The sequence below is a fragment of the Equus asinus genome, chromosome 11 (assembly GCF_041296235.1).
Source record: "Equus asinus isolate D_3611 breed Donkey chromosome 11, EquAss-T2T_v2, whole genome shotgun sequence".
NCBI classification, from domain to species: domain Eukaryota; kingdom Metazoa; phylum Chordata; class Mammalia; order Perissodactyla; family Equidae; genus Equus; species Equus asinus.
The window spans coordinates 29,102,023-29,129,916 of NC_091800.1; the positions used below are offsets into that span (position 1 = coordinate 29,102,023).

Below are 27,894 nucleotides of genomic sequence, written 5' to 3' on the forward strand. Positions count from 1 at the left end.
ATCTTAAATCCCAAAATAAGTTGCCAAACGTCTAACGCTATATGATTAGCGTATATTTACCCATATTAAATACTACAAACACTCATGTATATAAAGAAAAGCCAAAACATAATGAACTGAGTGCCTTAACCTTTATATTTTAAAGAAAGATTTATCTTCCAAGTGTAGAGATGTTACATCTACCCAAATGAGAAGAAAATCCCGCTATGAGAAAAAGAGATGCCTTGAAAACTTGCTATATCAGGCCTCTGACCTTGCTCCCCAAAATCAGCTGTGTGCTACAAGAAACAGAGTGCACAGGATGCAAGGTAATTGCTCAGAAAGTATCAGGGACATGCTAGATTTGGAAAAGCAGTACTTCAAGAGGAAGGTAATTTGCAAACTGAAGAACTTCTGGGTACTCACTCAGGTATTTTTTCAGATCGTTGTTCTATTTGTTCAATAAGAGTCTGCAGAATAAAGAAAAATATATTAAAAAGCCATCTGTTTTAGTTATACTTTTAATTACTTTCTGATTATAATAGTAATACATGCTCATGTTAGGAAATCTGTAAATACAAAAAAGTTGGAACATAAAAATCACCTATAATACCACAAAATAATCAGTTTATGTTTTAGAATATTCTTTCAGTTTTTTATATGCATATACTATAGTTACTATATTTTTCTTTTTAAACATAACTCTAATTATACTATATACTCAGCTTTATAAACTGCTTTTCAAAAATCAACAGTATTTCAAAACACTTTCCTATTATTAAATAATTTTCAATATCAAATGAAAATGTAAATAGAAAGCCTTAGCACAGTGCCTGGCACCTAGAACTTAATGAATTATCATTATAAATACTATTTAAAACATGACTTTAAATGGCTACAGAATAACCCCTTGGGTAGATGTACTGTAAGTCAACCATTGTTCTCCTGTGAGACATCTAGGTTATTTCTCAGAATAACAGCCTAGTGGTTAAAAGCTCTGGGCCTGGAGTGAAACAAGAGGGTTTGAGTGCCAGCTCCCCAGTAGTTGTCTGAGTCCTGAGTCCAGAGAGCTGGTTCGCTTCTCTGCAATCCCACTTCTTACCATGTAAAGCTGATATAACGATAGTACCTGCTTCACAGCTGGGGACCCCAACACTGGGTCAAAAGAGAGAAATATTTTTAGAGGCTTCTAAATCATTCTCCTAAAATGTTTTTGAGAAAGGAATCATTATCAGCAGTACTGCCAATCCTACCAAGTCCTCAAAAGCACTGACTATTTACACCTTAATCTGCTAATTTCTAACAGACAAAAAAATGCCACCTAACCTTAAATTGGATGCATTCTCCACTGAAGCTAAACAGGAGCTCATATTTATTAACCATGTGTATTTTCTATAAGTAATCTGACCTTTTTTATATTAGATATTTATCTTTCTTACTGATTTGTATGCACTCAATATATTAAAGAGAGTAACCTTCTTATTTCTCCATTACAAACATTCTCTCCGGCTTCTGCCTTTTCTTTGGCTGTTTAAAATCCAGAAAACTTTAATTTTTATATCCTTAATCTTTTACTCTGTAATTCTTTTCCAATAATTTCTTCTAGTGGTTTTTTTTCAATCTGCTCATCATTTTTGCATTTAACTTTTTAATTCACTTAGAATGTATTTTGGTAATGTTATAAAGTGAACAGCTTACGTTTTTTTCCCCCAAATACTTAACAAATCTTCCCAGTACTATGTAGAAAATTCCCACCCTTCCTCTTTGATTTGATGTTTCTCTTTATACTAAGTTCCAGAATTTTTCATTCCGATGATCTGTCAGTAAATTGTTAAATCACTATCACCGTATTTTTCAAAATTTTCTTGTTTAGTCTTGCTTATTTACCATACCAGATGAATTTTAGGATCACCCAAAAAGAAATTCCATTGGAATTTTTGCTAGAATTACATTTAACTAATAAATGACACTAGGAGGAACTAACACTAAAAATTGTCTCCAAAACCAGGAACAAGATAAGGCTTACCATTTATTCAATCTTTTATGATCTTCTGTCTAGTTTTGTCATTTTTCTCACCCTTGTATTTCCAATAAGGTTATTTCTAAGTAAATATTTTATGCCTTCTGTCACTAATATAAATCGGATCCCATCACATATACTAATTGCTTACCATTGGTAAATGGCATGTAGGAAAGACACTGATAATTATCTATTTTATATTCACTCACCACACTGAGCCCTCTTAACCTATACCATTTCCTTTCTAATCAAATTTTTATCATTGACTAACAAGCAAAAGCAACCAATCAAGTATAATCTAAACCTCATACCATCAAGTAACCACTCTTCTCCTATATCTTCTATAAACAAAACCAAGTTTCTCTTATTTCAAAAAACAAAAAACTCCTTTCAACTGACTTCCAAGAGAGAAATAAGGAAGGGAGTGAGGTCAGAGTCAGCAAAAGTGGACTACTCTTTCTACTAACTTCACAATGAGTAGGAAAAAATATATCTATCAGCTCCAGTCAACTGTATCTCAGATATGGTATTAAATATATAACACATATATCGACTCTGGACCCTCCATTTCCAATCACTCAATCAAGATAAATACTACGTGCATTCCTTTATGTTCCAGACATTGTGCTAAGGAGAGTTAACAAGGCACACATTCCCAACCTCATGGAACATACTACCAACATCTTAATTCAACTCCTAGTTCCCACCGAGATTTCTGCAAAATCCTCCTTGTTAATCAGGCCTCCTGGTCTCAGATCTCTCTTCAGCATAATTCATTCTTTATTCTGCATCCTTACTCTTATGAAATGGCAAAGCTGACCAAACCACTCCCGTTTAAAATACTTCACTGGTTCTCCACTTTTCCTGAACTAGTGTGACATGTTAACACCCCTTGTGACACAGTCTTTGCCATTTTTCGTGTCTTTTTTACCATCACATCCTACTAATGCCCATGTTCTGGTCAGAACAAGCTACATAAAGTTCTCCCAAAATCCATGTCTTGTTCATGTGTCTACAACCTTCCTTATACATGCTGTTCTCTCTGTGTAAAATATCCTTATCAAGTCCCTTAAGTCCACTGTAAATCTGAGCTTTTAAAGGCTCAAATATAACCTTCATCTGGAAACCTTCCATGGGCCTCAGAGGAAGAGCTAGGTAATTCCTGCCCTGTGGTCTTAAAGCACCTTGAAGATACACTGCTGTAATGCGGAAAGACAATGCCTACCTTCATTCATGTTCATTTTCCTGGCATAAGCGAAGGGCTAACATACGGTAGTACTTGAAAAGGGCTGGCTAAACAAATTTCATAGCAATATCCTATTTATGGCAATAGACTTACTCTGACTTTGGGGGCAGCAGCTCGAAATTTCACATAAAATAGTGTGAAGGCATTGTCTGCATTAGGTACAGATGAAGGATCCTAAAGAAACATGGGGGAGGATAGGGAAGGAAGATAATTAGCAAAGAAATAATTATTCAGAAAATGTGACACACACTACTTAAAATGGCTACTGCTTGGCCTCTATTACCAACCAAAAGCTTAGAAAAATCTCAAAGAGAAATTAAACATTACTGCTACAAATGAGAAATAATTATGTGGAACTGTCATCTCTCTCCTCTTTATAATCAAATTTTACCTTATGTTACATTAATTTTGGTGGTAAAGAGATTTGAATTCAGATTTATACCTGGTCACTTACCAAGAGTAGGACATTGGGCAAATTACTCAAGCTCTCTGAGATTCAGTGCATCCATTAAATGGTGACAACTTACACTCATAAATGTTTTATGCAGCTAATGGTAATAGCACTAGCACATAGTAGGTATTAGAACTTCTTAAGTATTAGTTTCCTAAACTTATTAAGAATTTTGCAAAATAGGGGCCAGTCCCAGCGGCCTAGTGATTGAATTGAGCACATTCCACTTCAGCAGCCTGGGTTTGGCTCTTGGGGGGCAGACCTACCACTCCTCTGTTGGTGGCCATGTTATGGTGGCAGCTCACATACAAAAAAAAGAGAAAGAGGAAGATTGGTAACAGATGTCAGCTCAGCGCAAATCTTCCTCAGCCAAAAAACAAAAAAAAATTTTGCAAAACAGAAAAATTATACATACAGTCCGGCTGTTATGTCAGCTAAGAACAATGTGAATGATAAAATGCAACCCAAAAATCAGTGGCTTTGAACTGAAAGCTCAAGAATGATATTCCACATTGTTCAGAAAGTAAGCTTAAAAAATAAAATGCATAATCTTTATGGTTTTATTTCCGTAGGAAAGAAATGTGTTCAATGACCATCCTAACTAGCTCCACTCTTATCCTCTAACCTAATGCTCTCCTAATTTTCCACCCAGCATCTACTACAATCTGCAACTAATTAATTTGTTTGTTTCCTTCTTTACTGATTATTCCTCCTGAACATAAGCTCCATCAGTGCAGGGACCTTGCTAGCTCCTTTTCACTATTGTACAGTTCCTAGCACAACGCCAACCATTTAGGAGGCACTCAATAAAAACACATTTGCTAAACACAGAAAATTAAATCATCCATCATACATAAAGAAAAATTTCAAATTATCCATCAAATGTAATCCCACCATTCAGACAGAACTTTTATTATTTTGGTTTATTTCCCTCCAATATTTTCATGAAAAAGAGAAAAGAAAATGTTTTAAGACAAATAGTTTGAATCTTACTTTATTGTTTATCATATATTAACTGAATACTTCTCATACTATTACATATTCTTTGAAAATAAGACTCTGATGGACAGATATAATATGGCCATTTTTTCCTATTATAAATAAAACTGCAATGCATATTCTTATTTAACAAAAGGTAAAAAAATTTTTGGAGTTACTAAGTACTTATCTCAGATTAAGATTATGAAAGATACATGAATTAAAAAAAAAACAAAACAAAAAACCACCTCACCAGTTAACTCACCCTTTTCAATAACTGACTTGTGAGGTTCTGTAGTGTGTTCACAGTGTACGTCTTCATGAGATGCAAAGCTTTAGAAAGACATTGCTTAAACTTCAGTAAATATACAGGATAATCTTTAAAATTCGGCTGTAAAGGAAGGGGAAAGATTTAGAAAGAGGAAACAAACATCGACACAGTAAACTTTTAATGAAAACTAATGTGTCCTTTAGGTAAAGCTACAGTTCAAAAGAAGGTCTTATGTAGACTGCCAGCCCCATGAAGATGAGCACTGTGACTGCCTCAGTCATAGCCAAATCCCCTGTGCCTAAGACAAAGGAGGGGCTCAACAAATGTTTGCAGTTTTTAGCAAAATATATTTTCAGTGCCCCACAGACGTCAAGGTTAATATGTCAGGCCCAACTAGCAAAAGAACAGGAATTGGGGGAAATAAATACAGCTATAAGTCCTTGGGGGATAGAAAGAAAGGGTGATTAAATCAAAGGGCTCGTCCCTTTATGCTCCCCAGGTAACACTTTCTGTTTCCAAAGAAGTATCTAACACAACAGGAAGTTAACAGCCTAAAAATCGATCAACCTTTTAGCTGGAACAAAGTCATGTCAGCCAGGACCTCTTTCTGCCTGCCTCAGTGGCTGCCTCAGCCGCTGAAAGCACATTTTACATCACTACTGACATGATTAAGAATTTACTATAGTTTTTCTTCAAGTATCCTACAGATACATTTTTCCCTTCAGAAGAAACAATTCCTTTATGGCATAAGAAGCGATAGAATAAGGATGTTAAGATTTCTTGAAAATATACAGAAATACCATGACTTACATGAGATGAGATATATGTTATACAGTCATCTAACTTGGCCAGCATAGGTATAAATCCTTCACTATTCACAGACAATGTAGGAGAATTCAATTTCTTTAAGGGAAAAGAAAATTCAAACTTAATTCACAAAAAAACATACAGGTAAAAGTTTAAAATTATATATTAGAATTAGCATATTTCCCTTTAGGACATAACACAGTTATAAGAGTCACAAAAATAGCCTCAAATACAGCCCAGGTGTAACAATCAAGAGTGGTCTAATAAAAAAAATACTGACTTAATTCAGTTTATTCCTTTATTCAGTTTATTATTTATTCTAATGAGCTTTAATGGGGGCTATTCATGAACTAGCACATAGTTTACACTACCCTGCTGCACAGTGTCACATTAAAATAACACATCGAGCACCTACACTTCCCATTTTCCAGTACTCTACAACGTACATAAGCTTTCCACTTTTAAACACTGATGATTTTCTCAAGGTTACAGACTTAAGTGTCAGTCATACTATGTTTAGGGGTCATATTAAGAAAGTAAAATATAATACATATAAGTAAAATATAACTAAACATAAATATAAGTAAATATATATAAGTAATATTAATAAGTATAAATATAAGTAATATATAATATATTTAACACATAAAATTATATATTAAAATATATAAAACATAATCTGTAATATATACAAATATATAAAAATATAAAGAAAAGTAATATATATAAAAATAAGTAAAACCAGCCAATTATTTATGTTAATATACAAACAGCTTGGCAATAAACTATTTCCCATTGCATTCCATTATTAACTGGCTACTAGTTTTACTTCTATCTCTTTGGTAAACCTTAATTATTATTAATATATAATAAATAACTATAATAACATGATTTATATGAGTTATTATGATTAATTTATGAGCCAGAAACACACAGAAATATAATTTACAAAGCAGTCTTTATTGAGAATATTACTTTAGGATTTAAGTACGCATTTGAGGACCAAACTTTTCCTCAAACTAAACATGAGATTAGCTTAAAAAATATTTTGACTACTATTATAGTAGTACAACCACAGCAAGATGTAAAACTTAATATTTCTTCTTATAATCTTCTTCACACCTTACAAATAAGATACTATGAGAGGTAACCGACAAGGAGATTTTAATAATAATACAACTTACGAGGAACTATTACTTAAATCATATTTGAAAAAATCTGAACTAGTAATGGTATCGCCATCAGCCACAAATATGGAACATCTATCAGCAAGCAAACTACTAAGTTAAAACATAACTCAAGACAATTTATAAGTTTAAAGATTATATTCAGAAAGGGAAATATAAAACAAAGTTACTAACTTTACAAAAAGTAAAAAACCACGCTTACAGTATTAATAGTTTCCAATTCATTAAAATAGGAAAGCTTCTGTTGAATGTTTTCAGCCAGATCAACCAGTTCCAACTTGCATTTTTTAAAAGAGAAAAATCAGTTACCAGAAGAACATAAGAATCAATACTCCAGTCTCAAAATTACATTGAATAGACTTATATTAGACTATAGGTTAATATTAGACATGATTTCAGAATAATGCTCAAAGATTTCTGCAATCATAGACTAAAATAAGCAACGATTATTATAGTAAATTACATATGATCTCTTAATAAAATAATAAATGACTGCCTTTTAAAAAACACAAAATATAGAGAAAACTCTGAGATAAACATAGCAGTTTAAATATTCTATCTTTAGGTCACAAGTTTAAGTGCAACCCAACCAGTTCATCTCTTTATAAACCCTACCATTAGTGCAATCACTATATAAGTGTCAATAATAAAGAGCAAACAGAGCAAACTAATATATCCTCTTCACTCTGAAACTGTACTGACGAGACCCAACAGCTCAAAACACAGGAACGCCTGCCTTTGTCCCTATTCACATGAGCTTATTTAGAATAAAAGCAGGCTGTCAAGGTAATAATTTGCATACTCAGCATAAGGCCTCAAGGCCTCATATAGATCAGTGTTCAATATATACTTGGAGAAATTAAGGAAATTAGAATTAAACTGTATTCATCTTCCTAAAAATAAAATATTAAATATAATCACTGACCCTCTCTCCTACTCCAAATTACCTGTTCTTTTAGGAGCTGTTCACAGGCTTCGTGTAGGGTTCCTGTCTTATTGGACACAAAAAGATACTGTTTCTGCAATGATTCCAGATGCTGAAGAGCACTGTTTACATCATTCAATATAGCATCACACTGCTCCTGAAACCCAGACAAGTAATCCCTCATCTGTCTAGAAAACAGAACCAAAAGGGGATTGGCAATATTTTCCCCCAAAGAACATAGTCAATAAACAACAGTCTCATTTTTTCCCAAATGCTTGAATTTCAGGAGGAAAGTCTGACCTATTCAAAAAAGTTTCTTATATTCAGAAATGTACCATAAGCTATGTCACAAACTGTTTCAACACTTACAAAGGAAATCACTGAAACTATGACCAATAAAAGAAATCAGTTTTAAAGCTATAAACTGGCTTTTCACATGTAAGGCAATAAATCACTGGCTCAACTTTCAAAGACTGAGAGAGCAGGACCACCAAATAGGTCGATCCTTCACATCACTTCTGCCTTTGAGAGATGGTGTGACGCGTGGAAAGGGTTTTAGACTTGGAATTAGAAGAGCTGAGTCCATGTCTCTGCTCTGCCCAAGTCTCCATGACGTTAGGCAAGTTACTTAGTATTTACAGGCCTCAGATGCTCATCTGTAAAATGGGAACAATGATACTTTTCTTCACAGAGCTGCTATGAAGATTAAACGGAATCATACATCACAGAGCCTAACACATTGCCTAGCAAAATAAGTCACTTAAAAATGGTAAATGTACACAAATGCTCAACCCATGGTCCCCAAATCAGGTAGAAACTGTATACCATCATTTTCCCCATGCTACCAATACACACAAACAGAACAACAGTTACACCCAATCCAGGCGACCATCCTTACAGTCTCTTGGGTCTCTCCTTCCAAAGAAAGGCAACAAACACCTCTTAGAGTTCCCGTAAAGCTCCCACTTGAACTCAGACCTTTCCAGAGTTATCTAAAAACCAATGTCTGCCCCTGTGAACCAGTAAATTATGATTTAACTTTTTTCTTTTTTCTTTTTTTTAATCCAGAAACTTAGAATATTTCAAATCTTGAATATTTTCTCTCCAAGTATAAAGTATAACTTAATATTCTGAACTAAATAATAAAGATTTAAATAACAGGAACATGTTACAGCAATTTCAGACACGGCTTGTCTCAGTCAGATAGACCAGGCTGTGCTGTAGTAACAAAAGCTCCTCAATTCTTCGAAGAAGATCATGACGATAAAGTTGATATCTTATTTATTCTACATGTCTGTCATGGGTTAACTTTTTTTTAATCACACAACTTCCAGTACCAGTTGAAATGACCCAAACCCTCTCAATGGCTATTCTTAAAGAACATGTTGCTGTTGGAGTTTTCTTTGTACCTAATTTTATTTAAAGACACAGATTATGAAACGCTTCAAATGACTGTGATCTAAAAATTAGGATAGCCAACAAATGTAAGAGCCACATACCTATACTTCGTTTCTTCATCCTGATCCATCTGAGTTTGTAGCTTTGCGAACCATGAGAAAAACTGGAAAAATAAAGAGTATTATATTATCAACAAAACTAAACAGACAAAATGGAAAGCAGCTACATGCTAAACAGCAAGTCAAAAGGGCACATAGGTCTTATTGTGTGGGGCTCAAACCTTAATAACCAGTTTAAAGCCAGGAGATAACTCAAATTGCATACTCAATATTTACACACTAGGAAAAGAAAAGGAATTAAAACCATTGGCCATTATCAGAGACAAATAAGGAAGAGTGTTAAAGATACAATATATAAGAAATAAATATTTATTCCTAAGAGGCTAAGGCCTACTTGCTAGTTTGCCAAATCTGAGTAGGTAATATAGGGCTTTGGGTAAATCCCAACACTAATGTTATCTAATAAGAACTGTGAGAATACAAACTCATAAATAATACAACAGACTAGTTTAAAAACATTGACCTTTGCATCAGCAAAACCTGGGTTTCAATTCTGGCCCTACCACCAATGTCACAGAAAATAGCTAGTATTAAAAAAGAGATGGGGGAGACTGACCCTAAATGAGCATGAGGGAACTTTGTGGGGTCATGGAAATGTTTTACATCTTGATCATAGTGGTAGTTACAGGTATATATACTTGGCAAAACTCATCAAGCTGTACTCTTAAAATGAGTACATTTTATTGTACGTAAATTATAACTCAATATATCAGATTTCTTTTTAATTTAAAGAGAGATACGCAGGTGCATATTTAATCCAGAAGATTTTTTTCCAAATAGTCCAAGTAAATTCACAGACATAGTGCAAGATTATCTTCCCTAATTTTCAAGTGGGATTCAAAGTCAAGGGTACACTTATTCTCTGAAGACACTAGGCTTGCCAAGTACTTAGCTATCGTGTACTGCACACTGACTGTGTGCCTGACACACACTGCATTTACATGCATTATCTTATTTAATTCTCACAAAAATCCTATGACATAGATAAATAATCATCATTGTTTTACACATTAGGCAACTAAAGCCCTAAGAAGATAGGCAATTTGTCTAAGCTCAGAGAGATGGTAAGTGATGGAAGTGACGTTCAGATCCAGGCTGGTCAACCTGAGGAGCTGGAGCTCTTCATCACCTTGCAGCACTGCCTCCCTCGACTTACTGTCTATGCAATTCGGCACATTTGTTCTATGTTTTACTTGGTAAATACCTCAGCTTTGATTCTTAACAGGACAGAAAGAGGAGACAGAGGAAGTGACACAAGAAACTACTGTATATTTAGGTTTATAATTAGGAAGAAGCAAAAACCAAGAGAAGATTACACATGTTACATTACTGAAAAATAATTATAAGGTTCACCTAAAGAGAATGTTTAAGTTTTTGAAAAAGAAATTACCTAGCAATAACCAGACAGGGGTGTGTGCGCATCTGTATGTATAACACATTATTAATATGTATAACACGTTATTAATGTGTATAACACATTAACATTGACATATACTGAAGGAAGTCAAAAGTACATAAAATATTAAAACCTTGATAAATATAACAGTCTATCAACATCTAAACTGGGAATATCCTATTTTTACCTATGTTGCAAATATAATTGGGTAACAAGTTCATTAAAACACTTAAGAAATAGCCACAAACACAAAATCAAGAATGTTCTAGAAACATCTGACGTTAACTACAGTTTTAAATATTCAGAACTCTTAATTAGAACCTTTTTCATTAGTCCTGTCTTAAGACATTCAAAATAATAAAACATCCTTAGAAATAATACTGCCATTCACCTGTTGTGCAGTTTCAATTCTTTCTTCTTCCATTTCTAAGGAAGTGAAACCCTTCAAGAGAATGTCTTCTGTAGATGCAGGTACTACTGCATTCTGTGCCATGGACAGTGACTGGGATGTTAAACTGCACAAGTCTTCAACTGGGAGCTTGAAAAAAAAGAGCCACAAAGATATTTTAATAACTTGAAAATTCTCTGAACTTAACTCAAGACTGGTATTCCATCTCAGCTGCTTTGAAAGAGAACGGAATGTTTTCTATCAAATCTCTTGAGGTTAATAAATGTCCTATAATACTAACATTTATAACTAGACTCTATATTAAATGCTAGTTTCAAAACGCAAACATGACACCGAAATCCCACCAGTAGTAAAGTACGGTTTTTAAGTCTAATATTGGTGGTGAATCTGTGCTAATCCACACACATTTTCTTACATGAACCCCTTGTGAACTAGCACCAAACAAACACAGCAAAACCATTTTTGTACTGCCAAACACAGCTTGCCCTCCCCAGTACCTAACACAAACGCCTGACCTCATTAATACCAATCAACAGAAAACAATCACACCCAAGAATTAACTACCAATAAACAATACCTCCTTGTACCATTTCCACCACAGGTGCACTGCACCCACACCTTAATGATAAATTTTGAAATTACAACTGAACAGAAAGAATTTCAGAGTTTCCCATCAGTTTCCGAAGAGCCCCAATGAAAAGACCTCGCTTTGGGAGCATCAGACCTACAGTACTTTCCAAGTTCTCCACTTCTAAAGGTACTTGAGGTGTTATTTTACCTAGAGTCACACAGATAAACTATTTTTAGACCTAAAAGAAAGGAAGTGTGGATGCAGGGGAAGGTAAAAGGGCCTAACTGCTTTGTCTCAATTCCAGTTTTCAGCCCTAAGGGCAAGACATTTAAGGTCCACCATTAAAGACCTTCATCCAAGGCCTTAGGAAATTGCCTGTCTATTTTTCTAGATATAGAAATTTCATCCAAAGGCAGTATTTTCTCTTCAAAGCTACAATAGGCTAGATGCAAAATGCACCGTCACTAATTTAGAAATACAACCCTTTAAACAGAGGGTTTGCACCTGGGCTCGAATGGGTCTATCCCTTCTGGCATGTAAAAGCACGTTACAGTGCAGCCTGGTTTGAACCCTGCTCCTGCTCATTTACAAGGTGTGACAATGGGCAAATTACTTTATGTTTCCAATCCTCAATTTCTTCCCTGTAAAATAGGAATTACAGTATCTATACCATGAGGCCACTGTGAAAAGAAAACAACAAAGGTGTGGGAAAACAGGCTTCTCAGAATGCTGGGCTGCAGACAAAAAACAGTTCTCGATCTTCTTTCTCCCCACAAATGCATCTGACTCAAGAGTCAGGAAGGCCCTGGATGTATGTCAATAGGTCTTATTAAGGGCATCAGTGGTTCACGTAAAGTCTTCCTGAACGGTGACATAATCTCTGAGTATAAAAGGACTGGGGCACACCAAGAACTAAATTTCTCAAACCCAGTGAGAAACTATCTTGAGTTGGTTACCAGTAACTGTGTGCTGCCATCAGGGGTTCCGGAAGACAGAGAAAGCTGTGCCAAGATAAGACAGTCACATCTGCTCCTGCTCTGTGGAACTACCCCAATTACCAACAACGAGCTGTCTCCTTGGACAGGGGTAGGAAACCCACCAGAGACAACACATATGTACTTAGCATAATACCTTCCACATAGCAAACACTCAATAAATTTGAATTACTGCCATTTATCAGATTATTACTATTTCTATATATTACCAGCAACAGAGTAAGTAAATTTGTAAATCTGAATCCATACTGCTTCTTGGGAATAGAATTGTCAGTAAGTTATCTTTACAAAATTATATTTTATTAGCAGTAAAATTTAGTTCTATATGAATTGATCATTACAAAACTCAATCACATAATTCTATCAACACTGTTTACATGATACCTAAGGGAGAAGGGGGAGGAGTAGGGTACATGGATCAAGCTCAGATCTGAAAAATACATCAAAAAGCACATGGAGACTAGGCTAGGATAAAGAAAGCTGGACAGAGTGTTGTTTGCACCCTAACAATAAGAAAAAGACAAATAATCTACAAAATCATAACTATTCTTGAATCCACCAGAGAGCTGAGGTTGCCGAGTAACCAAGCAGCTTAAAATCTAGGGAAAGATGGGCACCTCTACGGAGAGACGGACTGAGAGCCCTGGTTCACCTGTGGCAGATTATGGGAAGAAACTAATGACCAGTGCTATACAAGCAGGTAAGAAGAATTCAGCTAAAATTTCTTACAAATTGCTCAAGGCTAGAAAGTGAGTAGAGAATGCCTGTAAGCCGCAGACACAAGGGGAGTTCACACCCACTCACACAGTCTCCTCCACAGACATGCACCAGGTGCTCACGAGAGAGAATGAGAACAAGGTGGGGCAGGCCTGCAAGAGGGGAGCGGCTGCGGGAAAGCAGGGCACAAACCCCACCTGGACCCTTCTCCCCAGTGGAACAGAAGTCTCAAGACACTCAAGGAAGGGCAGCAAACCCTATCAACCCAAGGGCACAGAGGAAGACCCACTACAGCTGGAGAAAGGGAAAAGAAAACCACCACAAACCCTGGAGGAGGGGCAAAAAACAACCCAAGACCCAGAACACTAGACATCCCTTGCTGTGGGAGGAGGGCAGAATCAGCGAGAAAGCTCCACCTCCAAGATCCAGGGGAAAGGGCCTGCCTAAAGACTGAAGCTGGACCTGGACCTGGACGGCAGAAAACTCCCACTCCCAGGCTATAAAGCACCAGTGTCCACTACTACGGGAGAGGCAAAAGCACGACACCCTCTGAGACACAGCCAAAAGCTGAGGGTTGGGGAGAAACACTGAGAAAACCCCGCAGTGGCCCCGTCCCCACCCTAGGCAAAAGATCACACTAGAGGAATTTACAGCCAGTGGTAAACTAAAGACAACCAGAGCAACAACAAAACCTAAACCTAGCTCACCTCCTGACCAGACTGCTTCAACCTCCCACACTCACAACCTAACAGAAGAGGCATACTCATTTCCAGACATTAATACTATTTCTCTTATTCTCTACTATCCTGCATACAGCATCCAGTATTCAATTAAAAATTACATTAAAAAACAAGGAAAAAACAACTCATTGTCAAGAGACAAAGCAATCAACAGAGTATGACTCAGAGATGACCTGGATACTGGAACTACCGGGTAAGGAATTTAAAATAACTGTGACTAACATCTTAAAAGTTCTAGAATAAAATATAAATAAAGTGAATGAACAGATGCAGAATTTCAGCCAAAAAGTAAAAACCATATGTCTTAAATGGAAACGCTAGAAATAGAAATCATGGTAACAGAGATGAAGAATACCCGTAATGGACTCACCAGTACCCTCAGAACAGCTAAGGAAAGAATGAGTGAGCTTTAAGATAGGTCAACAAAAATCAACCAAAATTAAACACAGAGAGGAAATAGAGTGGAAAAATAAAAACTGAACACAGCACCCAAGAACTCTGGAAAGGTATCAAATGATCTAAGGTATGTGTAATTTAAATCCCAAAAGAAAGAGAGAGACTGGAGTAGAAGAAATATTTAGAGATGATAGATAAGACTTTTCCAAAAATGATGAAAGACACCAAACTACAGGTCTGAGAAGCTCAGAGAATCCCCAGTAGAACACACACACACACACACACACACACACACACACACACACACGCACACACACCTAGACACATCAAACTCCTGAAAACCAAAGATAAAGAGAAAAATTTGAAGGCAGTCACAGGAAAAAAGACATTACAGAGGAACAAAGATAAGAATTACAACAAACTTCTCATCAGAAATTATGCAAGTCACAAGATAACGGAGGGGCTGACCCTGTGACATAGTGGTTAAGTTCACACACGCCACTTCAGCAGCCCAGGGTTCAGATCCCAGGTGCAGACCTTCACATCGCTCATGAAGCCATGGTGTGGCAGCATCCCACATACAAAACAGAGGAAGACTGGCACAGATGTTAGCTCAGGGACAATCTTCCTCAAGCAAAAAGAGGAGGATTGGCAACAAGATGTCAGCTTAGGGCCAATCCTCCTCACCAAAAAAAAAAAAGATAAAAAAAGAAAAGACAATGGAGCAACATCTTTAAAGCAATAAAAGAAAATAAACTGTGGATCCAGAATTCCATACCTAGTGAGAATATCTTTTTAAATGAAAGAGAAATAAAGACTGTTTAAACAAACAAAAGCTGAGAGAATTCATTTCCAGCAGACCCATATTACAAGAAATAAAGTTCTTCAGGCAGATGGAATATAATACCAGATGGAAACCTGGATCTACCAAAAAAAAATGAAGAGCCACCAAAATGGTTAAAATAAGGTAAATACGACAATTTTTTTCTTATTTTTAATCACTCAGAAACATAAATGTCAAAAGAAAAATAGTAGCAATGTATTGTGGGTTTATAGCATATGTAAAAGTAAAATGCGTGACGACAGCACAAAAGAGGGAAGGGAAGAATTGGGAGGTTACTTTGTAAGATTCTTATACACGAAGTGGTATAATATTTAAAGCTAGACTGTGACTAATTAAAGAAAGATGTCAACACTAGGGAAACCACTGAAAAAACTGGAAACACACAGAGGGCCCAGCAAATTCATCCTCTAATACAACCTAGACCCACACCCAGCTTTAATTCAATTTCTTTTGAGAAAAAAGATTACAAATGTCAGGGCCGGCCCCGTGGCCAAGTGGTTAATCGTGGGCTCCACTTTGGCGGCCCAGGGTTTTGCCGTTTCAGATCCTGGGTGCGGACAGGGCACCGCTCATCAGGCCAGGATGAGGTAGCACCCCACATGCCACAACTAGAAGGACCCACAACTAAAATATACAACTATGTACTGGGGGGATTTGGGGAGAAAAAGCAAAAAAAAAAAAAAAGACTACAAATCTTAAAAGCTAATGTAAATCAACGTCAAAACCCTAGTTGTGATATCATATACTATAGTTTCACAAAATGAAAAAGTAATGTAATAATCATATTCTCCTATCAGAGTTCATGAGGTCTTACACCACATAATTCTGGTACTACCTCATAACATAGAAGAAATCTCAGATAAAAAGTAAAATTCTTCATGTTCCAGAATCATTTCTAATATACATACCAGTCCCCTTAAACATATTTATTCGAATAGATAATAAATTCACATGGCACAAAATTCAAAGGATATTCAGTGAAAAGTCTCCTTCCCCTGGGCCCATTCCCTAACCACCCCGTTCACTCCTCAGAGGCTATCAACGTCACTAGTTTCTCATGAACCTTTCCTGAGACGGTCTATGTATATACAAAGAAGTGTACCTTTTTTTAAACCCAAGTAACAGTACACTATACATAACCTTGCCTTTTTCATTTAACATGTAGCATTTTCAACTGTCTCTCAACAGAGTATAAGGAAAAGATGGAATTTAATCTCATTCTAAATTCATAACTCTCTGCTATTAAACTATAACCAGCTTTTTCTTTTTGGTGAGGAAGACTGGCCCTGAGCTAACGTATGCTGCCAATCTTCCTCTTGTTGCTTGAGAAAGATTGCTGCGGAGCTAACATCCATGGCAACTTTCCTCTATTTTGTACGTGGGATGCCACCTCAGCTTGGCTTGATGAGTGGTGCGTAGGTCCACACCTGGGATCTGAAGCTGCGAACCCTAGGCTGCTGACGTGGAGCTCGCTGAAGTGGAGCATGAGAACCCCTGGCCACCGAAGTGGAGCATGCAAACTTAACCACTACTGCATGCTTCCTGATTTTCATAAATCTACCAAATTTGCAGGTTCACTGATAATGTCTTTGTTTTTGGTGTGCCACGCATTTATTACTGTCATGTCAAAAGGATCCAGAGGTGTCATACACATGTGCCCAATCTGTCATCTTGAACCAAAAAATGTTTATCTTCCAATTTACTTTAGAAAATCACATAAAAACTCTGGCTACTTTAGAAAGTACTATATATATTTCAGATATAATCTGGAATCTAGATGTTGTGAGAACGTATGAAACAGCATTCTATTTGATTAGTTCACACAAATACTAACCACTTTGCAATCACAAGGGCTTTTCAATCCCAGAAGCAGGAGGCTCTCTGCCCTGTTCCCTTGTTCTCACTAACCAAAACCAGTTTCTCTGAAACCAAGCAAGAGAGGAGCCACGCTGCAAGAAATAATTTTTTAAAGTAACAAAACAAGTGGCTTTTGAAGAGCATATGAGAAAATGCTCCCATCAGGGACATTTGCCCCACTGCCTTCTTTTCTCAAAGTACCTGGAATAGAATGGAAAATCAAGAAGGGGGCAGGGGCACAAACTTCCCTGCTCTAACCTCTCATTCACTCAAGAGATGACAGAATGCCTCCGCTCACTGGCACTGTCCTGACTTCGAGACGGAGCAGACAGACACCACCAGAAAGACAGGAAAAGAGATTGAGGCTGCTGGTTGGCAGTCCTGGAGAGCTGCTGTACAGTTTGTCTAAATGAGGACACCAACATTATTAAATAATAATTATAATAAACGATCAAATCTTGCCTGACCAGCTGAGGATGTTCAGGAAAAAACAAGCAAATATACCTTTCTCTCTCAGGCTGTACTTTTGGTACAGCTCTGGGTTGGAGAAAATCACTTTTATAATACATCAATCTAATCAATTCATTCCCTGAATGACACAGGATTTTACTTTCTCTGGGGCAAATCACTGAAGAGGTCCAAATGCAGTCTCTGAACCTTTCTCAAGGGATCTAACCTCTTCTTTTCTTACCTTTGGTCGGAGTGACACCTATACCAGCTCAGGATCACAAGACTCTAATCTATTCTTTTAAGGTGGTAATCACGGGGGGGGGGGGGGGGGGGCGGGGGGGGGGTGCACATGAATAATATATACCAACAGATAGCTTGCCACGTGCATTTTACATATATGATTTCATTTAATTCTCAAAATTCCCCATGACATAAGTACTACTATAATCCCCATTTTATAAAGAAGAAAATAGGCTCAGAGAAGTTAAATATCATGTCTAAAGTCACACAGCCTTCAAGAAAACAACTGCAACAGTGAATCACAAGTAAATTTCAGGGTCAATTCTTTTATCAAGAATTACTAAATCTAGCATAAAGAAAAAGGCCCTCACTACTAAACAATCTGCCCTGGCTACAAGAAACCAGTCTACCTAATATGCTACTGCAAATTCTTTTATCTAATATCAAATAAAAAGGTGTAACTGCTTTCCAAGATAAGACTAGGTCTCCTTCATAAAAGAGAAAGCTACTTTCTAAAGAAGTTAATAGCTTTATGACATTTGCTGAGAGTTAGCTGGCCTCTTGCTATTCAAATAACTTGCCTAGTTCCAGTTTTTCAGGAAGTAATTTATCTCGTGAAAATTGTGAAATACCACAGAAAATCCTTTACAGATACACTAGTTGGACAAAATAAAAATTGAGGCATTCTTTTTCATGCCCGTGCTAAAAGAGTGGTAACAGGGATAGAAAAATTCAATTCCAGGGGGCCGGCCCCATGGCCAAGTGGTTAAGTTTGCATGCTCCGCTTCGGCGGCCCAGGGTTTCATCAGTCAGGATCCTGGGTGTGGACGTGGCACTGCTCATCAGGCCACGCTGAGATGGCATCCCACATAGCAGAACCTGAAGGACCTAGAACTAGAATATACAACTACGGGGAGAAGAAGGAAAAATAAATAAATAAAGATTGGCAACAGATGTTAGCTCAGGTACCAATCTTTTAAAAAAAAAAATTTAATTCCAAAGTCTTCCCGCCAGAAATATAAACACTTTAGTAAAGCAAAATGAGGACTGTAGAGAGCTGAAGAGCAACGAGAACTTCCTGCTCAAAGATTCCAGGATGGGTAAATGACAGGCTGATTCCTTCTCACAGGAATCCAAAACCAAGGCTGCGTGTACCAGAAGACCCTCACTGAACCCTTGAACTTGGCAAGCTCATCCCCCACCCATGACTTTGCATTGCTTTTTCCTCCAGCTGGAAGGTTATTTTTCTAATCTTCACAAGGCTGGCCTCTTGCTTTCCATCTTAAATTCTCACCTTAGACTGCCATTGTCCTAGAAAGGCCTTCCCTCCTTATGTAAGGACACACCTTCTCCCTTTGTGTCATACCGTGCTGTTTTACTTTCCTTATATCATGGATCACCATCTGAACTTACCTTCTTTGTTCTCTTTTACATGCTCATGATCATCACAATTATGTCAGCTCCATGAGGCTAGGGATCTTGTTTTTGCTACTTATCTTTCTATCCTCAATTCCTAGCCTAGGGTAGGCACATAATATATGTTAAATGACTGCATGAGGCTAATGGTAGTACTATATTGTAAAAATATGAAAATATGGGGTAAAAATGAAAAGACTCCATTTACTTCACTCCAAACCCTTGCCTTCCTGCTCACTGAGAACAACAGTTTATAACCCAAGACAATAAAAACAAATTGGGTTACTCTTCTTGTGGAATATGTTCCCCACAGGTGCTCTGATGTCCAAGCATCCTGCTTCAGTAACAAGCCAAATCAATCATCAACAGACCAGAATATTTATAGAGCAAGTAACTTCTGTTATCCAGAGCATAAAAGACTTTGATAGCCAAGCCAAAGAAATTTCCACCTGTTTCCTCATTTATTTCAGACCCACTTCCAGCACAGCATCCTAGAGGTGGACAGAGAAACCCAAGAAAGAACAGCTGTGTTTTAGGGCAGAGCATGTACCAGTGAAAGCGAAGAGAACTTTCAGATCAAAGTTCTTAATCTCTAATGTTTAAGGGCAGGAAAAAAAAAAGTTGAAGTCCCTAAACTCAATCTGCCTTTGGACACAATTCCAAATCATGTAAAAAGGCAGCTTCCAACATCAAAAGTAACCATCACTGCTAATAAAAAAAAAAAAATCTACCTGCACCAGGCCCTCAAAACCGGAAAAAGTTTGTCAAATTTCTCACAAGTCATAAAAAGTACTTCTTGCTATGGTAACTAACTAAATTGAGGTACAAAACCAGTAACATGCATAATATCCCAATGGTAATTAGGATTATAAACGTTGACACTAAAACCAAAAACCAACATTATCTAGTAACGTACTGACTCAGCTTTCAAAGAAAATTCATTTTTCCTGCTTTGCTATAGTTAAATAAACTGGGATCTCCCAGAACCTGCACTTGATCGAGAGTTCATTGCTCAACGTGCGGTGAATGAAACTGTCACTCGGGATCAAGTTTTGGTCTCCCCAAGTGCCCCCAGGGAAAAAGGGGAGCTGGGCTGTTATTCATTAAGGTGGCAAAAGAACACCAACAGGAGGCTGTCCAGAAGCAAAGCACTTCGGGTTCGGGGTTCTCTCCTTCTGGGAGATGGTGGACAGCAGCTTTATGCCTCTGCTGACACCCGGGACACCCGGGGCAAGACTCCGAGAGCAATGCTCCTGGCCAACCGTCCCAAGCCGCAGCAGGAGGGGTGGGTGCCGGCGGACCCCAGCCCCTGGACGCCCCCGCAGCCGTCCCTCGCTAGAGGGGAGAGTCGGCGGTGGCCTGCAGGGTGAGGCCTGACAGCCCCGGAAGGTGAGGGGCCTCTCCCACCGGAGGCGCCACCGTGACCAGGGAAGAGTGAAGACCCCCTGGAGACGGGTCAGCGAGGCCGGGGTCCGCCGGCGCCCCCGAGGAGCATTCCAGCCCCGCCTCCCCGCCGCCCCAGCCTTCTTCCCGCCCATCGCTTCACCTCGACCGGCACCGGCAGGTTCTCCGCCGCCGCCTTCAGCTCCAACACCGAGTCCGTCTGCCTGTCGGTCAGCGGCGCCTTCGTGTCCGGTCTCCGATCCCAGAGAGCCAGCTTCTCCCGAGCATCCCGCTCCGCCGCCGCCTCGGGCAGCAGCAGCAGCGCCCCCTCCGCCATCGCTGCCACCCCGCAGCCCTCAGCAGCAACGGGGTGGTGAGGACCCCGACAGACAGGCCCGGGCCACTTCCGGGAGAGCGGGGGCTTCCAGCACCGCACCGGCGGCGGGGCGGGGCGGGCCGCAATACTCCGACCCCGGAAACGCTTCCACAGGGTGTGGGCGGGACTGAGGCCAGGACCGACGTGGCCTTAAACGGGGTACAAATATTTCCGGTTGGGATGTAGACGCAGAGGGCAAAGCATGTAGGCCCTAACGGAAATAGAAATGCCCCTACCGGAAGTCTCTTACTCAACATCAATAACTTTATTGTTACGTGTTGCTCAACTTATTGACAGTCGTGTTGAGTGGCCCTGCCGGCAGGGGCCTTCGTGAGCTCCCGGATCTACTGCGTCTCTGCTCATAGCTGTGTAGTGTGGGTGGAGTGTGTAGACCGTGTGACTTCCGTGTTCACATGTTGACACTTTCCGCTGCCTAGATGAAAACCATGGGTACAAACTTTTCCAAAATGCAATAATTTCGCCATTAGAAAGCTAATTTATGAAAACATAAAAATTCAAAAATTTATGTATATCAGACATCATTAATAGTATCAAATAACTGGAAACAACCTAAATGTCCAACATTGAAGAATTGGATCAATAATTCCATGGCACAGACATATAACTGGAATACTATTCTGCCATTTGAATCGTGTTGCAGATTTGAGCAACAAAATAAATAATGATAGTATGGTCAGAACTTAGAGAATAAAATAAATACCCGTGAGTCCATACTGATATAAATAAATGACTGAATAAATAAATGAGGGAGAAGGGGCAACTTTATCTTATGGAAGAATTGCAATCAATAAATGTAGAAAGAATGAGGAAAATAATCGTAGCAGGCAAGATCTAAGGATGGATGCTAAAATTAGTGGGTGAAAGTTTGAGAAGAAACAAATGTGCATAGTATCAAATGATATCACCTAGATATTTGTTAATAGCAAAGGGGCCTATTAAATTTACAGTGGAGAAACCTGGCAGACATTACCTTAACCAAGTGACCGAAATCAACATCACCAATGAAACGCCTAACACGAGAGATTGAGAAAGACGCGGTATCACTTCTGTTGTATTCTTGCCAAAAATGCAAAACCACATACTAACCATGAGAAAACATCAGACAAACTCAAATTGAAGGACATCCTACAGACAGCTGACCAGTATTCTTCAAAACTGTCAAAGTCATATAAGACAAGGAAAGAGCAAGGAACTGTTACTTACTGGAGGAGATGAGGGAGATATGACAACTGCATGCAATGTCAGAGCCTGGATTGGATCCTGGGATAGAAAAAAGGAAAACTATAGAATAAAATATAGATAGCGAGATAAGTTCTGTCGTCTAGATAATAGTATTGTACCAATTTTAATTTCCCAGTTTCGATTATTGTACATAGTTATGCAAGATGATAACGTTAGGGGAAGGTGGATGAAGGGCACACCTGACCTCTGTACTTCTTTTGCAACCTTTCTGGTCTAAAATTATCTCAAAGTGGGGCTACCAGGGGTAGTTGGCATGGGGTCTCTGTCCTGACCTGCTCCACTGTGTCCGGAGGATTCCTTTAAAATCACGCTGACGTCAGACGGCGGCTCCCTTACAAAGTACTCAGTGTTCCTGAAAGTACCCCTTTCACGGCAGTCTTAAAGCTTGCAGCAGCAGAATTTGAATTTCCTACAGCAACAAATGCAATTATTACCAATGATGGAATAGGAATAAATCCTGTACAGACCACTGGAAATGTTTTTCCAAAGCATGGTTCAGAACTGCAAATTATTCCTAGAGATCGTGTTGGAAGTTGTTATTTTCCACTACTTGGAACATAGGATTACCTTTCAAAATAAGTGTTGGCATTATTGTTGTTGTAAAACTGAAATCAGGCATTTAAAACACTATGAAAACACCTATCGTTGACCCCCTCTTGTTATTCACACTCTTCATGTGGAAAGGAAACGCTTAAGCATCGAGGCTGTCATCACCACAGAAGATCACAGTTTTCCGTTGCTACCTGATAACATACACAGGTAGTTCATTTGGAGTAAATGGATTATCCAACTGTGTTTTATAACTAGAGGATGCTTCCAATGATTCTTTCTGAGAACATCTGGAAAATTAAAATTTACCGAGTCTTCCTATTTTGTCTTTGAGTTAAAAATTTAAAAGGATTATGGATCATAAATGGCAGTTTGCTTAATAGCATCTGACTTGCAGACACAAAAGTTGAATTCTTAATTATATATTGTTTATGATAAAGGATATAGACATATCAATGAATACTTAACTATCTTAACTTTTTATCATTTAGGTTTTTTTAAGTTTCAAGCTTCGTGTGTTCATATAAATTTTAATTTAATATCAAAGGGTCAGAAATTGAATTTTTTTAATCTAGCCCTTATGTGTAAAATTGATCTCCCACACCAAAGACTTTTATCTATGATCTTGCAGAATCCAAAACATGTAAAGGTGAGAGTTGAAAATAAAATAGGAGCGTCCTCTGCTAGGTTATGCATTCCTTTATCAGTCTCTTTTAGTACATTTTTTAAAACAGGATTACTCAAGAAACTTTTGTCTTTTTGAGTATAATATTTCTAAATAGCATGCAGGAAAAGAGTGTTATAAAGAAGATCTGAAGTTCACAACAAAGTTCAAGGAAATGCTAATTGGAAATACTGACTACTTATATTTCCTGAAGACCCAACATTTAAGGAAGTGTTAAGATTAGTCGCTCAAATGAATAAGAAGCCAGGAAAGGGAAGATGGGGAAGCCCAGACAATGAGGCTTCTAGTGAGGAAAGAAACTCAAGCTAACAGTGAAGGGGAACAGAAAGCTATAGCTAAGTGTCACAGAAATGCCAACTGGGCAGGCAAAACTGCAGAGGCTATGTTGGAGAGAACTGAAGGGGAAAACAAAATACTTGACATTGTCATAAGGAGCGGAAGGCAAGTAGAGAAAGCAAAATGTAGGCTTTGTCAACATACAGATTTCAAAGTTCCCCTTATAAGAATCTAAAGAATCATATGCATAAGGGGAGATTTTATTTGCCATTACAGAGGAAATCAATATCTATGCAAATCTTGGACGATGAAATGAAGCCTCAGCGATTCAGAATTGGTGCTCAACCTGCTGTATTCTAGATGGTGAGCTTTCTGGAGGCAGGCCTTGTGTCTGTCTTGCTCTTTCTGGACCTAGAAATGTAGTAGGCTTTCAATAAATACTCGCTGAATTATTCATGAATAAAGTATCTCTAAGACCAACTTTTATCTAAGTGTGTTTCAATATTGTCCCTACCATAGGACCCAGGTTCATTGGAAAAAAAATTATAAGGAAATGCAACAGAATCAGCATCTGAAGGGTGACATTAGTAGTTAAGTTTAAGAAATTAACCAGATATTGTTCATATATTTGACAGATGAACAGCAGGATTCTGAATTGTAAAGGAAAAAATTTTTGCTGAGATAGAAGAGTATACTTCTGATGTTTGGGAAAGTTTTTATTTTTTTTTATTTTTTTTATTTTTTAAAAGGAATATTAGTGATGCAGTCTTTTTTTTTTTTTTAAAGATTTTATTTTTTTCCTTTTTCTCCCCAAAGCCCCCCGGTACATAGTTGTATATTCTTCGTTGTGGGTCCTTCTAGTTGTGGCATGTGGGACGCCGCCTCAGCATGGTTTGATGAGCAGTGCCATGTCCGTGCCCAGGATTCGAACCAACGAAACACTGGGCCGCCTGCAGCAGATCGCGCGAACTTAACCACTCGGCCATGGGGCCAGCCCCGGGAAAGTTTTTACTTTTGTAAACAAAATTTGATGCTTGAAGACCCCCTGGTCCTTAACAATATTAAGCCTCAGTTAACCAGAAATTTCTAAATACGTATTCCCTGAATTTTTTGTTTAGATTTCCTCCCATTACATTTCTAGCACAAAAGCTTCCTGCTGTGTTACATAAATAAAAGTTTATGATGTCCTGTACTGTAAATTGTTTAATATTTTCGTTCTTCGGTTTTGAAAATTTTATTGTAGTAAGTTCTTAAATTAACATTTTCTTAAAGAACTAGACATTTTGTTATTAAATAAATGTGATCTGTAAGTTCTTTGTGCAGAATGTTTTGAAGTATTGTAGTTTAAGTGCATTATTGATACATAATTAATATTTATGAAAATACATTTTGCTATACTCTAAACTGTATTGTCTACTCTTATCTTATTATTAAGCACCTAATCAGCAAAATAAATAAATAAATAATAAAAGCATCTCAAAGTCAAGAGCTAAAACTCTCATGCTGTAGAAAACATTTACCTTGTTGGAGAAATGGTTGTGATATAATTCAAAAGAATGAAACAGTATCTGATCCCATTGACCAAAAGAAACACACCCAAAACATTTACAGGTGGTTGGAATTACTAATACTTATTTTCTTCTTTTTTTTTGCATTGAATTTTGCATTTAAGAATGAGGTGTTTTTGGATTTTTTTAATTAGTCAACCTAGCTTCAGAGCATTGTTTCCGCATCACACCAATCCATCACCGTTTCCTAAAGAAAGTCATCTTGTAGATATGTACAGTCATGTGGATTGATCCAAGGACCTAAAGCATACTTTCTCTTCTTCAGGCCAGCCTGACCTCTAGCTCCAAAAATCTCAGAAATAAAGTTAATCCTGTTGAGTTTTGTAATGACAATTCTTCACCAAACATCATCCTTCAAGAGCCAAATATAAGCATCCTCTCTCCCATATGTGTTTCTATTGCAGATTTTCCTAAATCTATGATCACTCTACTTCTTCTAAACTTTATGTTTAGTTCCTTAAAATATTTTATCAGCTGGTGACTCATGATGCTAAAGAAATGCAATGCAGTCGCGGTATCCATGGAAAATATTTGGGCCAAGCCTGAATGTTTAATCAGCTGCCGTGAGGTCAAATGAGGGAAGATGAAGTTCGATGAGCGACACAGTAATGCCTGGACTGTTCTTGAATTGAAGAATTGAGGGAGCTAAGGGAAGACAGCTGTGCCTGGTCGTCAGCCGCCTCTTCAGGGGTTGGGGAGAGACAAGAGCAATGAAACAGAGTAACAGCACTTTCTATGGGTGTTTTAATTTTGCAGAACACTAGCATAGAAGTATATGCATTTAAACAATGCAGTGGTTGCACAAAATATAGTGGAAAGTGTAGTATACAGTATCCTGAACTCTCCTGCTTCAGACTCTAGTGCTCTTTTCTATGTGGACAAATATTACCTAGCCCCCTCCCCCAAGGAAATACAAATTTCCTATAATGGATCCACTTTTATACTCTGTATTAGAAGTCAAATTTCTTTCTAATTTCTGTTTCCAGCTGGCGATTAGCTTATTCCCAGAAGAACTAGATAACATGACAAATACAATTGTAGTTTTAATTTTCTACTGTAATTTTATAATATATTTAGTAGATTCAACTATTGGTAATTGTTCCCATAATATAATTCAAATTGATATAAACACTCATATTGCATATATCTGCACATATGTACGTTTAAATATACATATGTATTCATATCGTGTGTGTGTGCATGGGAGAGAGACAGAGGGAATGAGAAGACAGGATTGCATAGGCTATCTCGGGAAAAGGACAAAGACGAGGTCAGAGGAGTCTCATCTTGAGATGATCAAGGTCCCCACATCACCATAGTAGATGACATTTTGTTTGTAAGGTGTTATTCAGATTTCACTTTTGATCTCTTGATTGCAACCCTGTGAGTAAGGCAGGGTAGCGGTTATTCTCTTTCATTTAGACACAAGCAAATGAAACACAGGAAGATAGAGTGAGCTGTCAAAGACATTTGGGAGGTGAAGGAAGAAGGCCACTTTTTATATGCTCTTTCTAGAGGGAAACTTGCCAGCATCTATCAAAACAGAGGCTGAAGAAATAGAGAAACAGAGAAGATAGCCCTTTGATGCAGCATTTCTCTCTCTAAGAATCTATCCTAGGGAAATTCCTGCATATGCAAACAAAGTAAATGTACAGGATAGTTTGTAATGGAGAAAAGATGGACACAACCTAAACATTTTTCGATAGCAGATTAGTTTTGTTCCTGTTATCTATTGCTACCCAACAAATGAACACAAAAATTGTGCCCTAAAAGAACCATTTTGTTATTATCTTTCATGGTTTTATGGGTCAGGAATTTCTACAGGGCACATCAGAAAAGACTCGTCTCTGCTCACCACATATGGGGCCATAGCTGGAGAGACATGAATAGCTACAGGCTGGACAGCTGGGGACGGGCTGCAGATTACCATATCCTCATGTAGTCTCAGGGCCTCTCCACGTGGTGTCTCAAGCACGAAGACTTCAGAGTGTTTGGATTTCTTACAGTGGCTCAGGGCTTGACGACATTGTTCCCAGAGGCTTTTGATCTGGCCTCAGAAGTCACAGAAGGTCACTTCTGCTGCATTCTCTGCCAAGCAAGTCACTATGGGCAGGCCAGATGCAAGGAGAAGGAAATTGACTATACTTCTCAGTGGGAGGAGCGGCAAAGAACTGGCAGCATCTTTAATCTACCACGGGTCCAGAATTTTGCAGCCATTAGAAGGAACAAAGTATTTTATCAACTCTGCTTCTACATAACCTATGGATTACCTAGGGGCATGGAACTTCTGAAAGTGACGGAAATGTTATCTTGATTTCGGCAATGGTCTCACAAGTGTATACATATGTCAAAACTGATCGACTTATACATTTTAAATATGTG

The 27,894-nt window shown here is 38.0% G+C and overlaps 1 protein-coding gene and 1 pseudogene across 2 annotated transcripts in view; one reads left to right on the top strand and one right to left on the bottom strand.

Moving 5' to 3' along the window:
- COG3 (component of oligomeric golgi complex 3) overlaps nucleotides 1-21,287 on the bottom strand; it is a 69,761-nt gene extending 48,474 nt beyond the window's left edge. The window contains exons 1-9 of one of the 2 annotated variants that reach the window (XM_014838885.3): nucleotides 20,959-21,287; nucleotides 11,169-11,315; nucleotides 9,364-9,425; nucleotides 7,887-8,052; nucleotides 7,142-7,216; nucleotides 5,756-5,848; nucleotides 4,940-5,065; nucleotides 3,339-3,419; nucleotides 406-449 (exon numbers count right to left, since the gene is read on the bottom strand). In XM_014838885.3, coding sequence (XP_014694371.1) covers nucleotides 406-449; nucleotides 3,339-3,419; nucleotides 4,940-5,065; nucleotides 5,756-5,848; nucleotides 7,142-7,216; nucleotides 7,887-8,052; nucleotides 9,364-9,425; nucleotides 11,169-11,315; nucleotides 20,959-21,132 — 968 coding nt within the window. In that variant the 5' untranslated portion in view covers nucleotides 21,133-21,287. Of the gene's footprint in view, nucleotides 1-405; nucleotides 450-3,338; nucleotides 3,420-4,939; nucleotides 5,066-5,755; nucleotides 5,849-7,141; nucleotides 7,217-7,886; nucleotides 8,521-9,363; nucleotides 9,426-11,168; nucleotides 11,316-20,958 lie in introns of both variants that reach the window. The other variant, XM_070520684.1, reaches the window with a different exon arrangement.
- Nucleotides 21,288-22,193: 906 nt separating this feature from the next.
- On the top strand, nucleotides 22,194-23,119 carry LOC106829632 (ubiquitin-fold modifier 1 pseudogene; annotated as a pseudogene).
- Nucleotides 23,120-27,894: the final 4,775 nt, after the last annotated feature.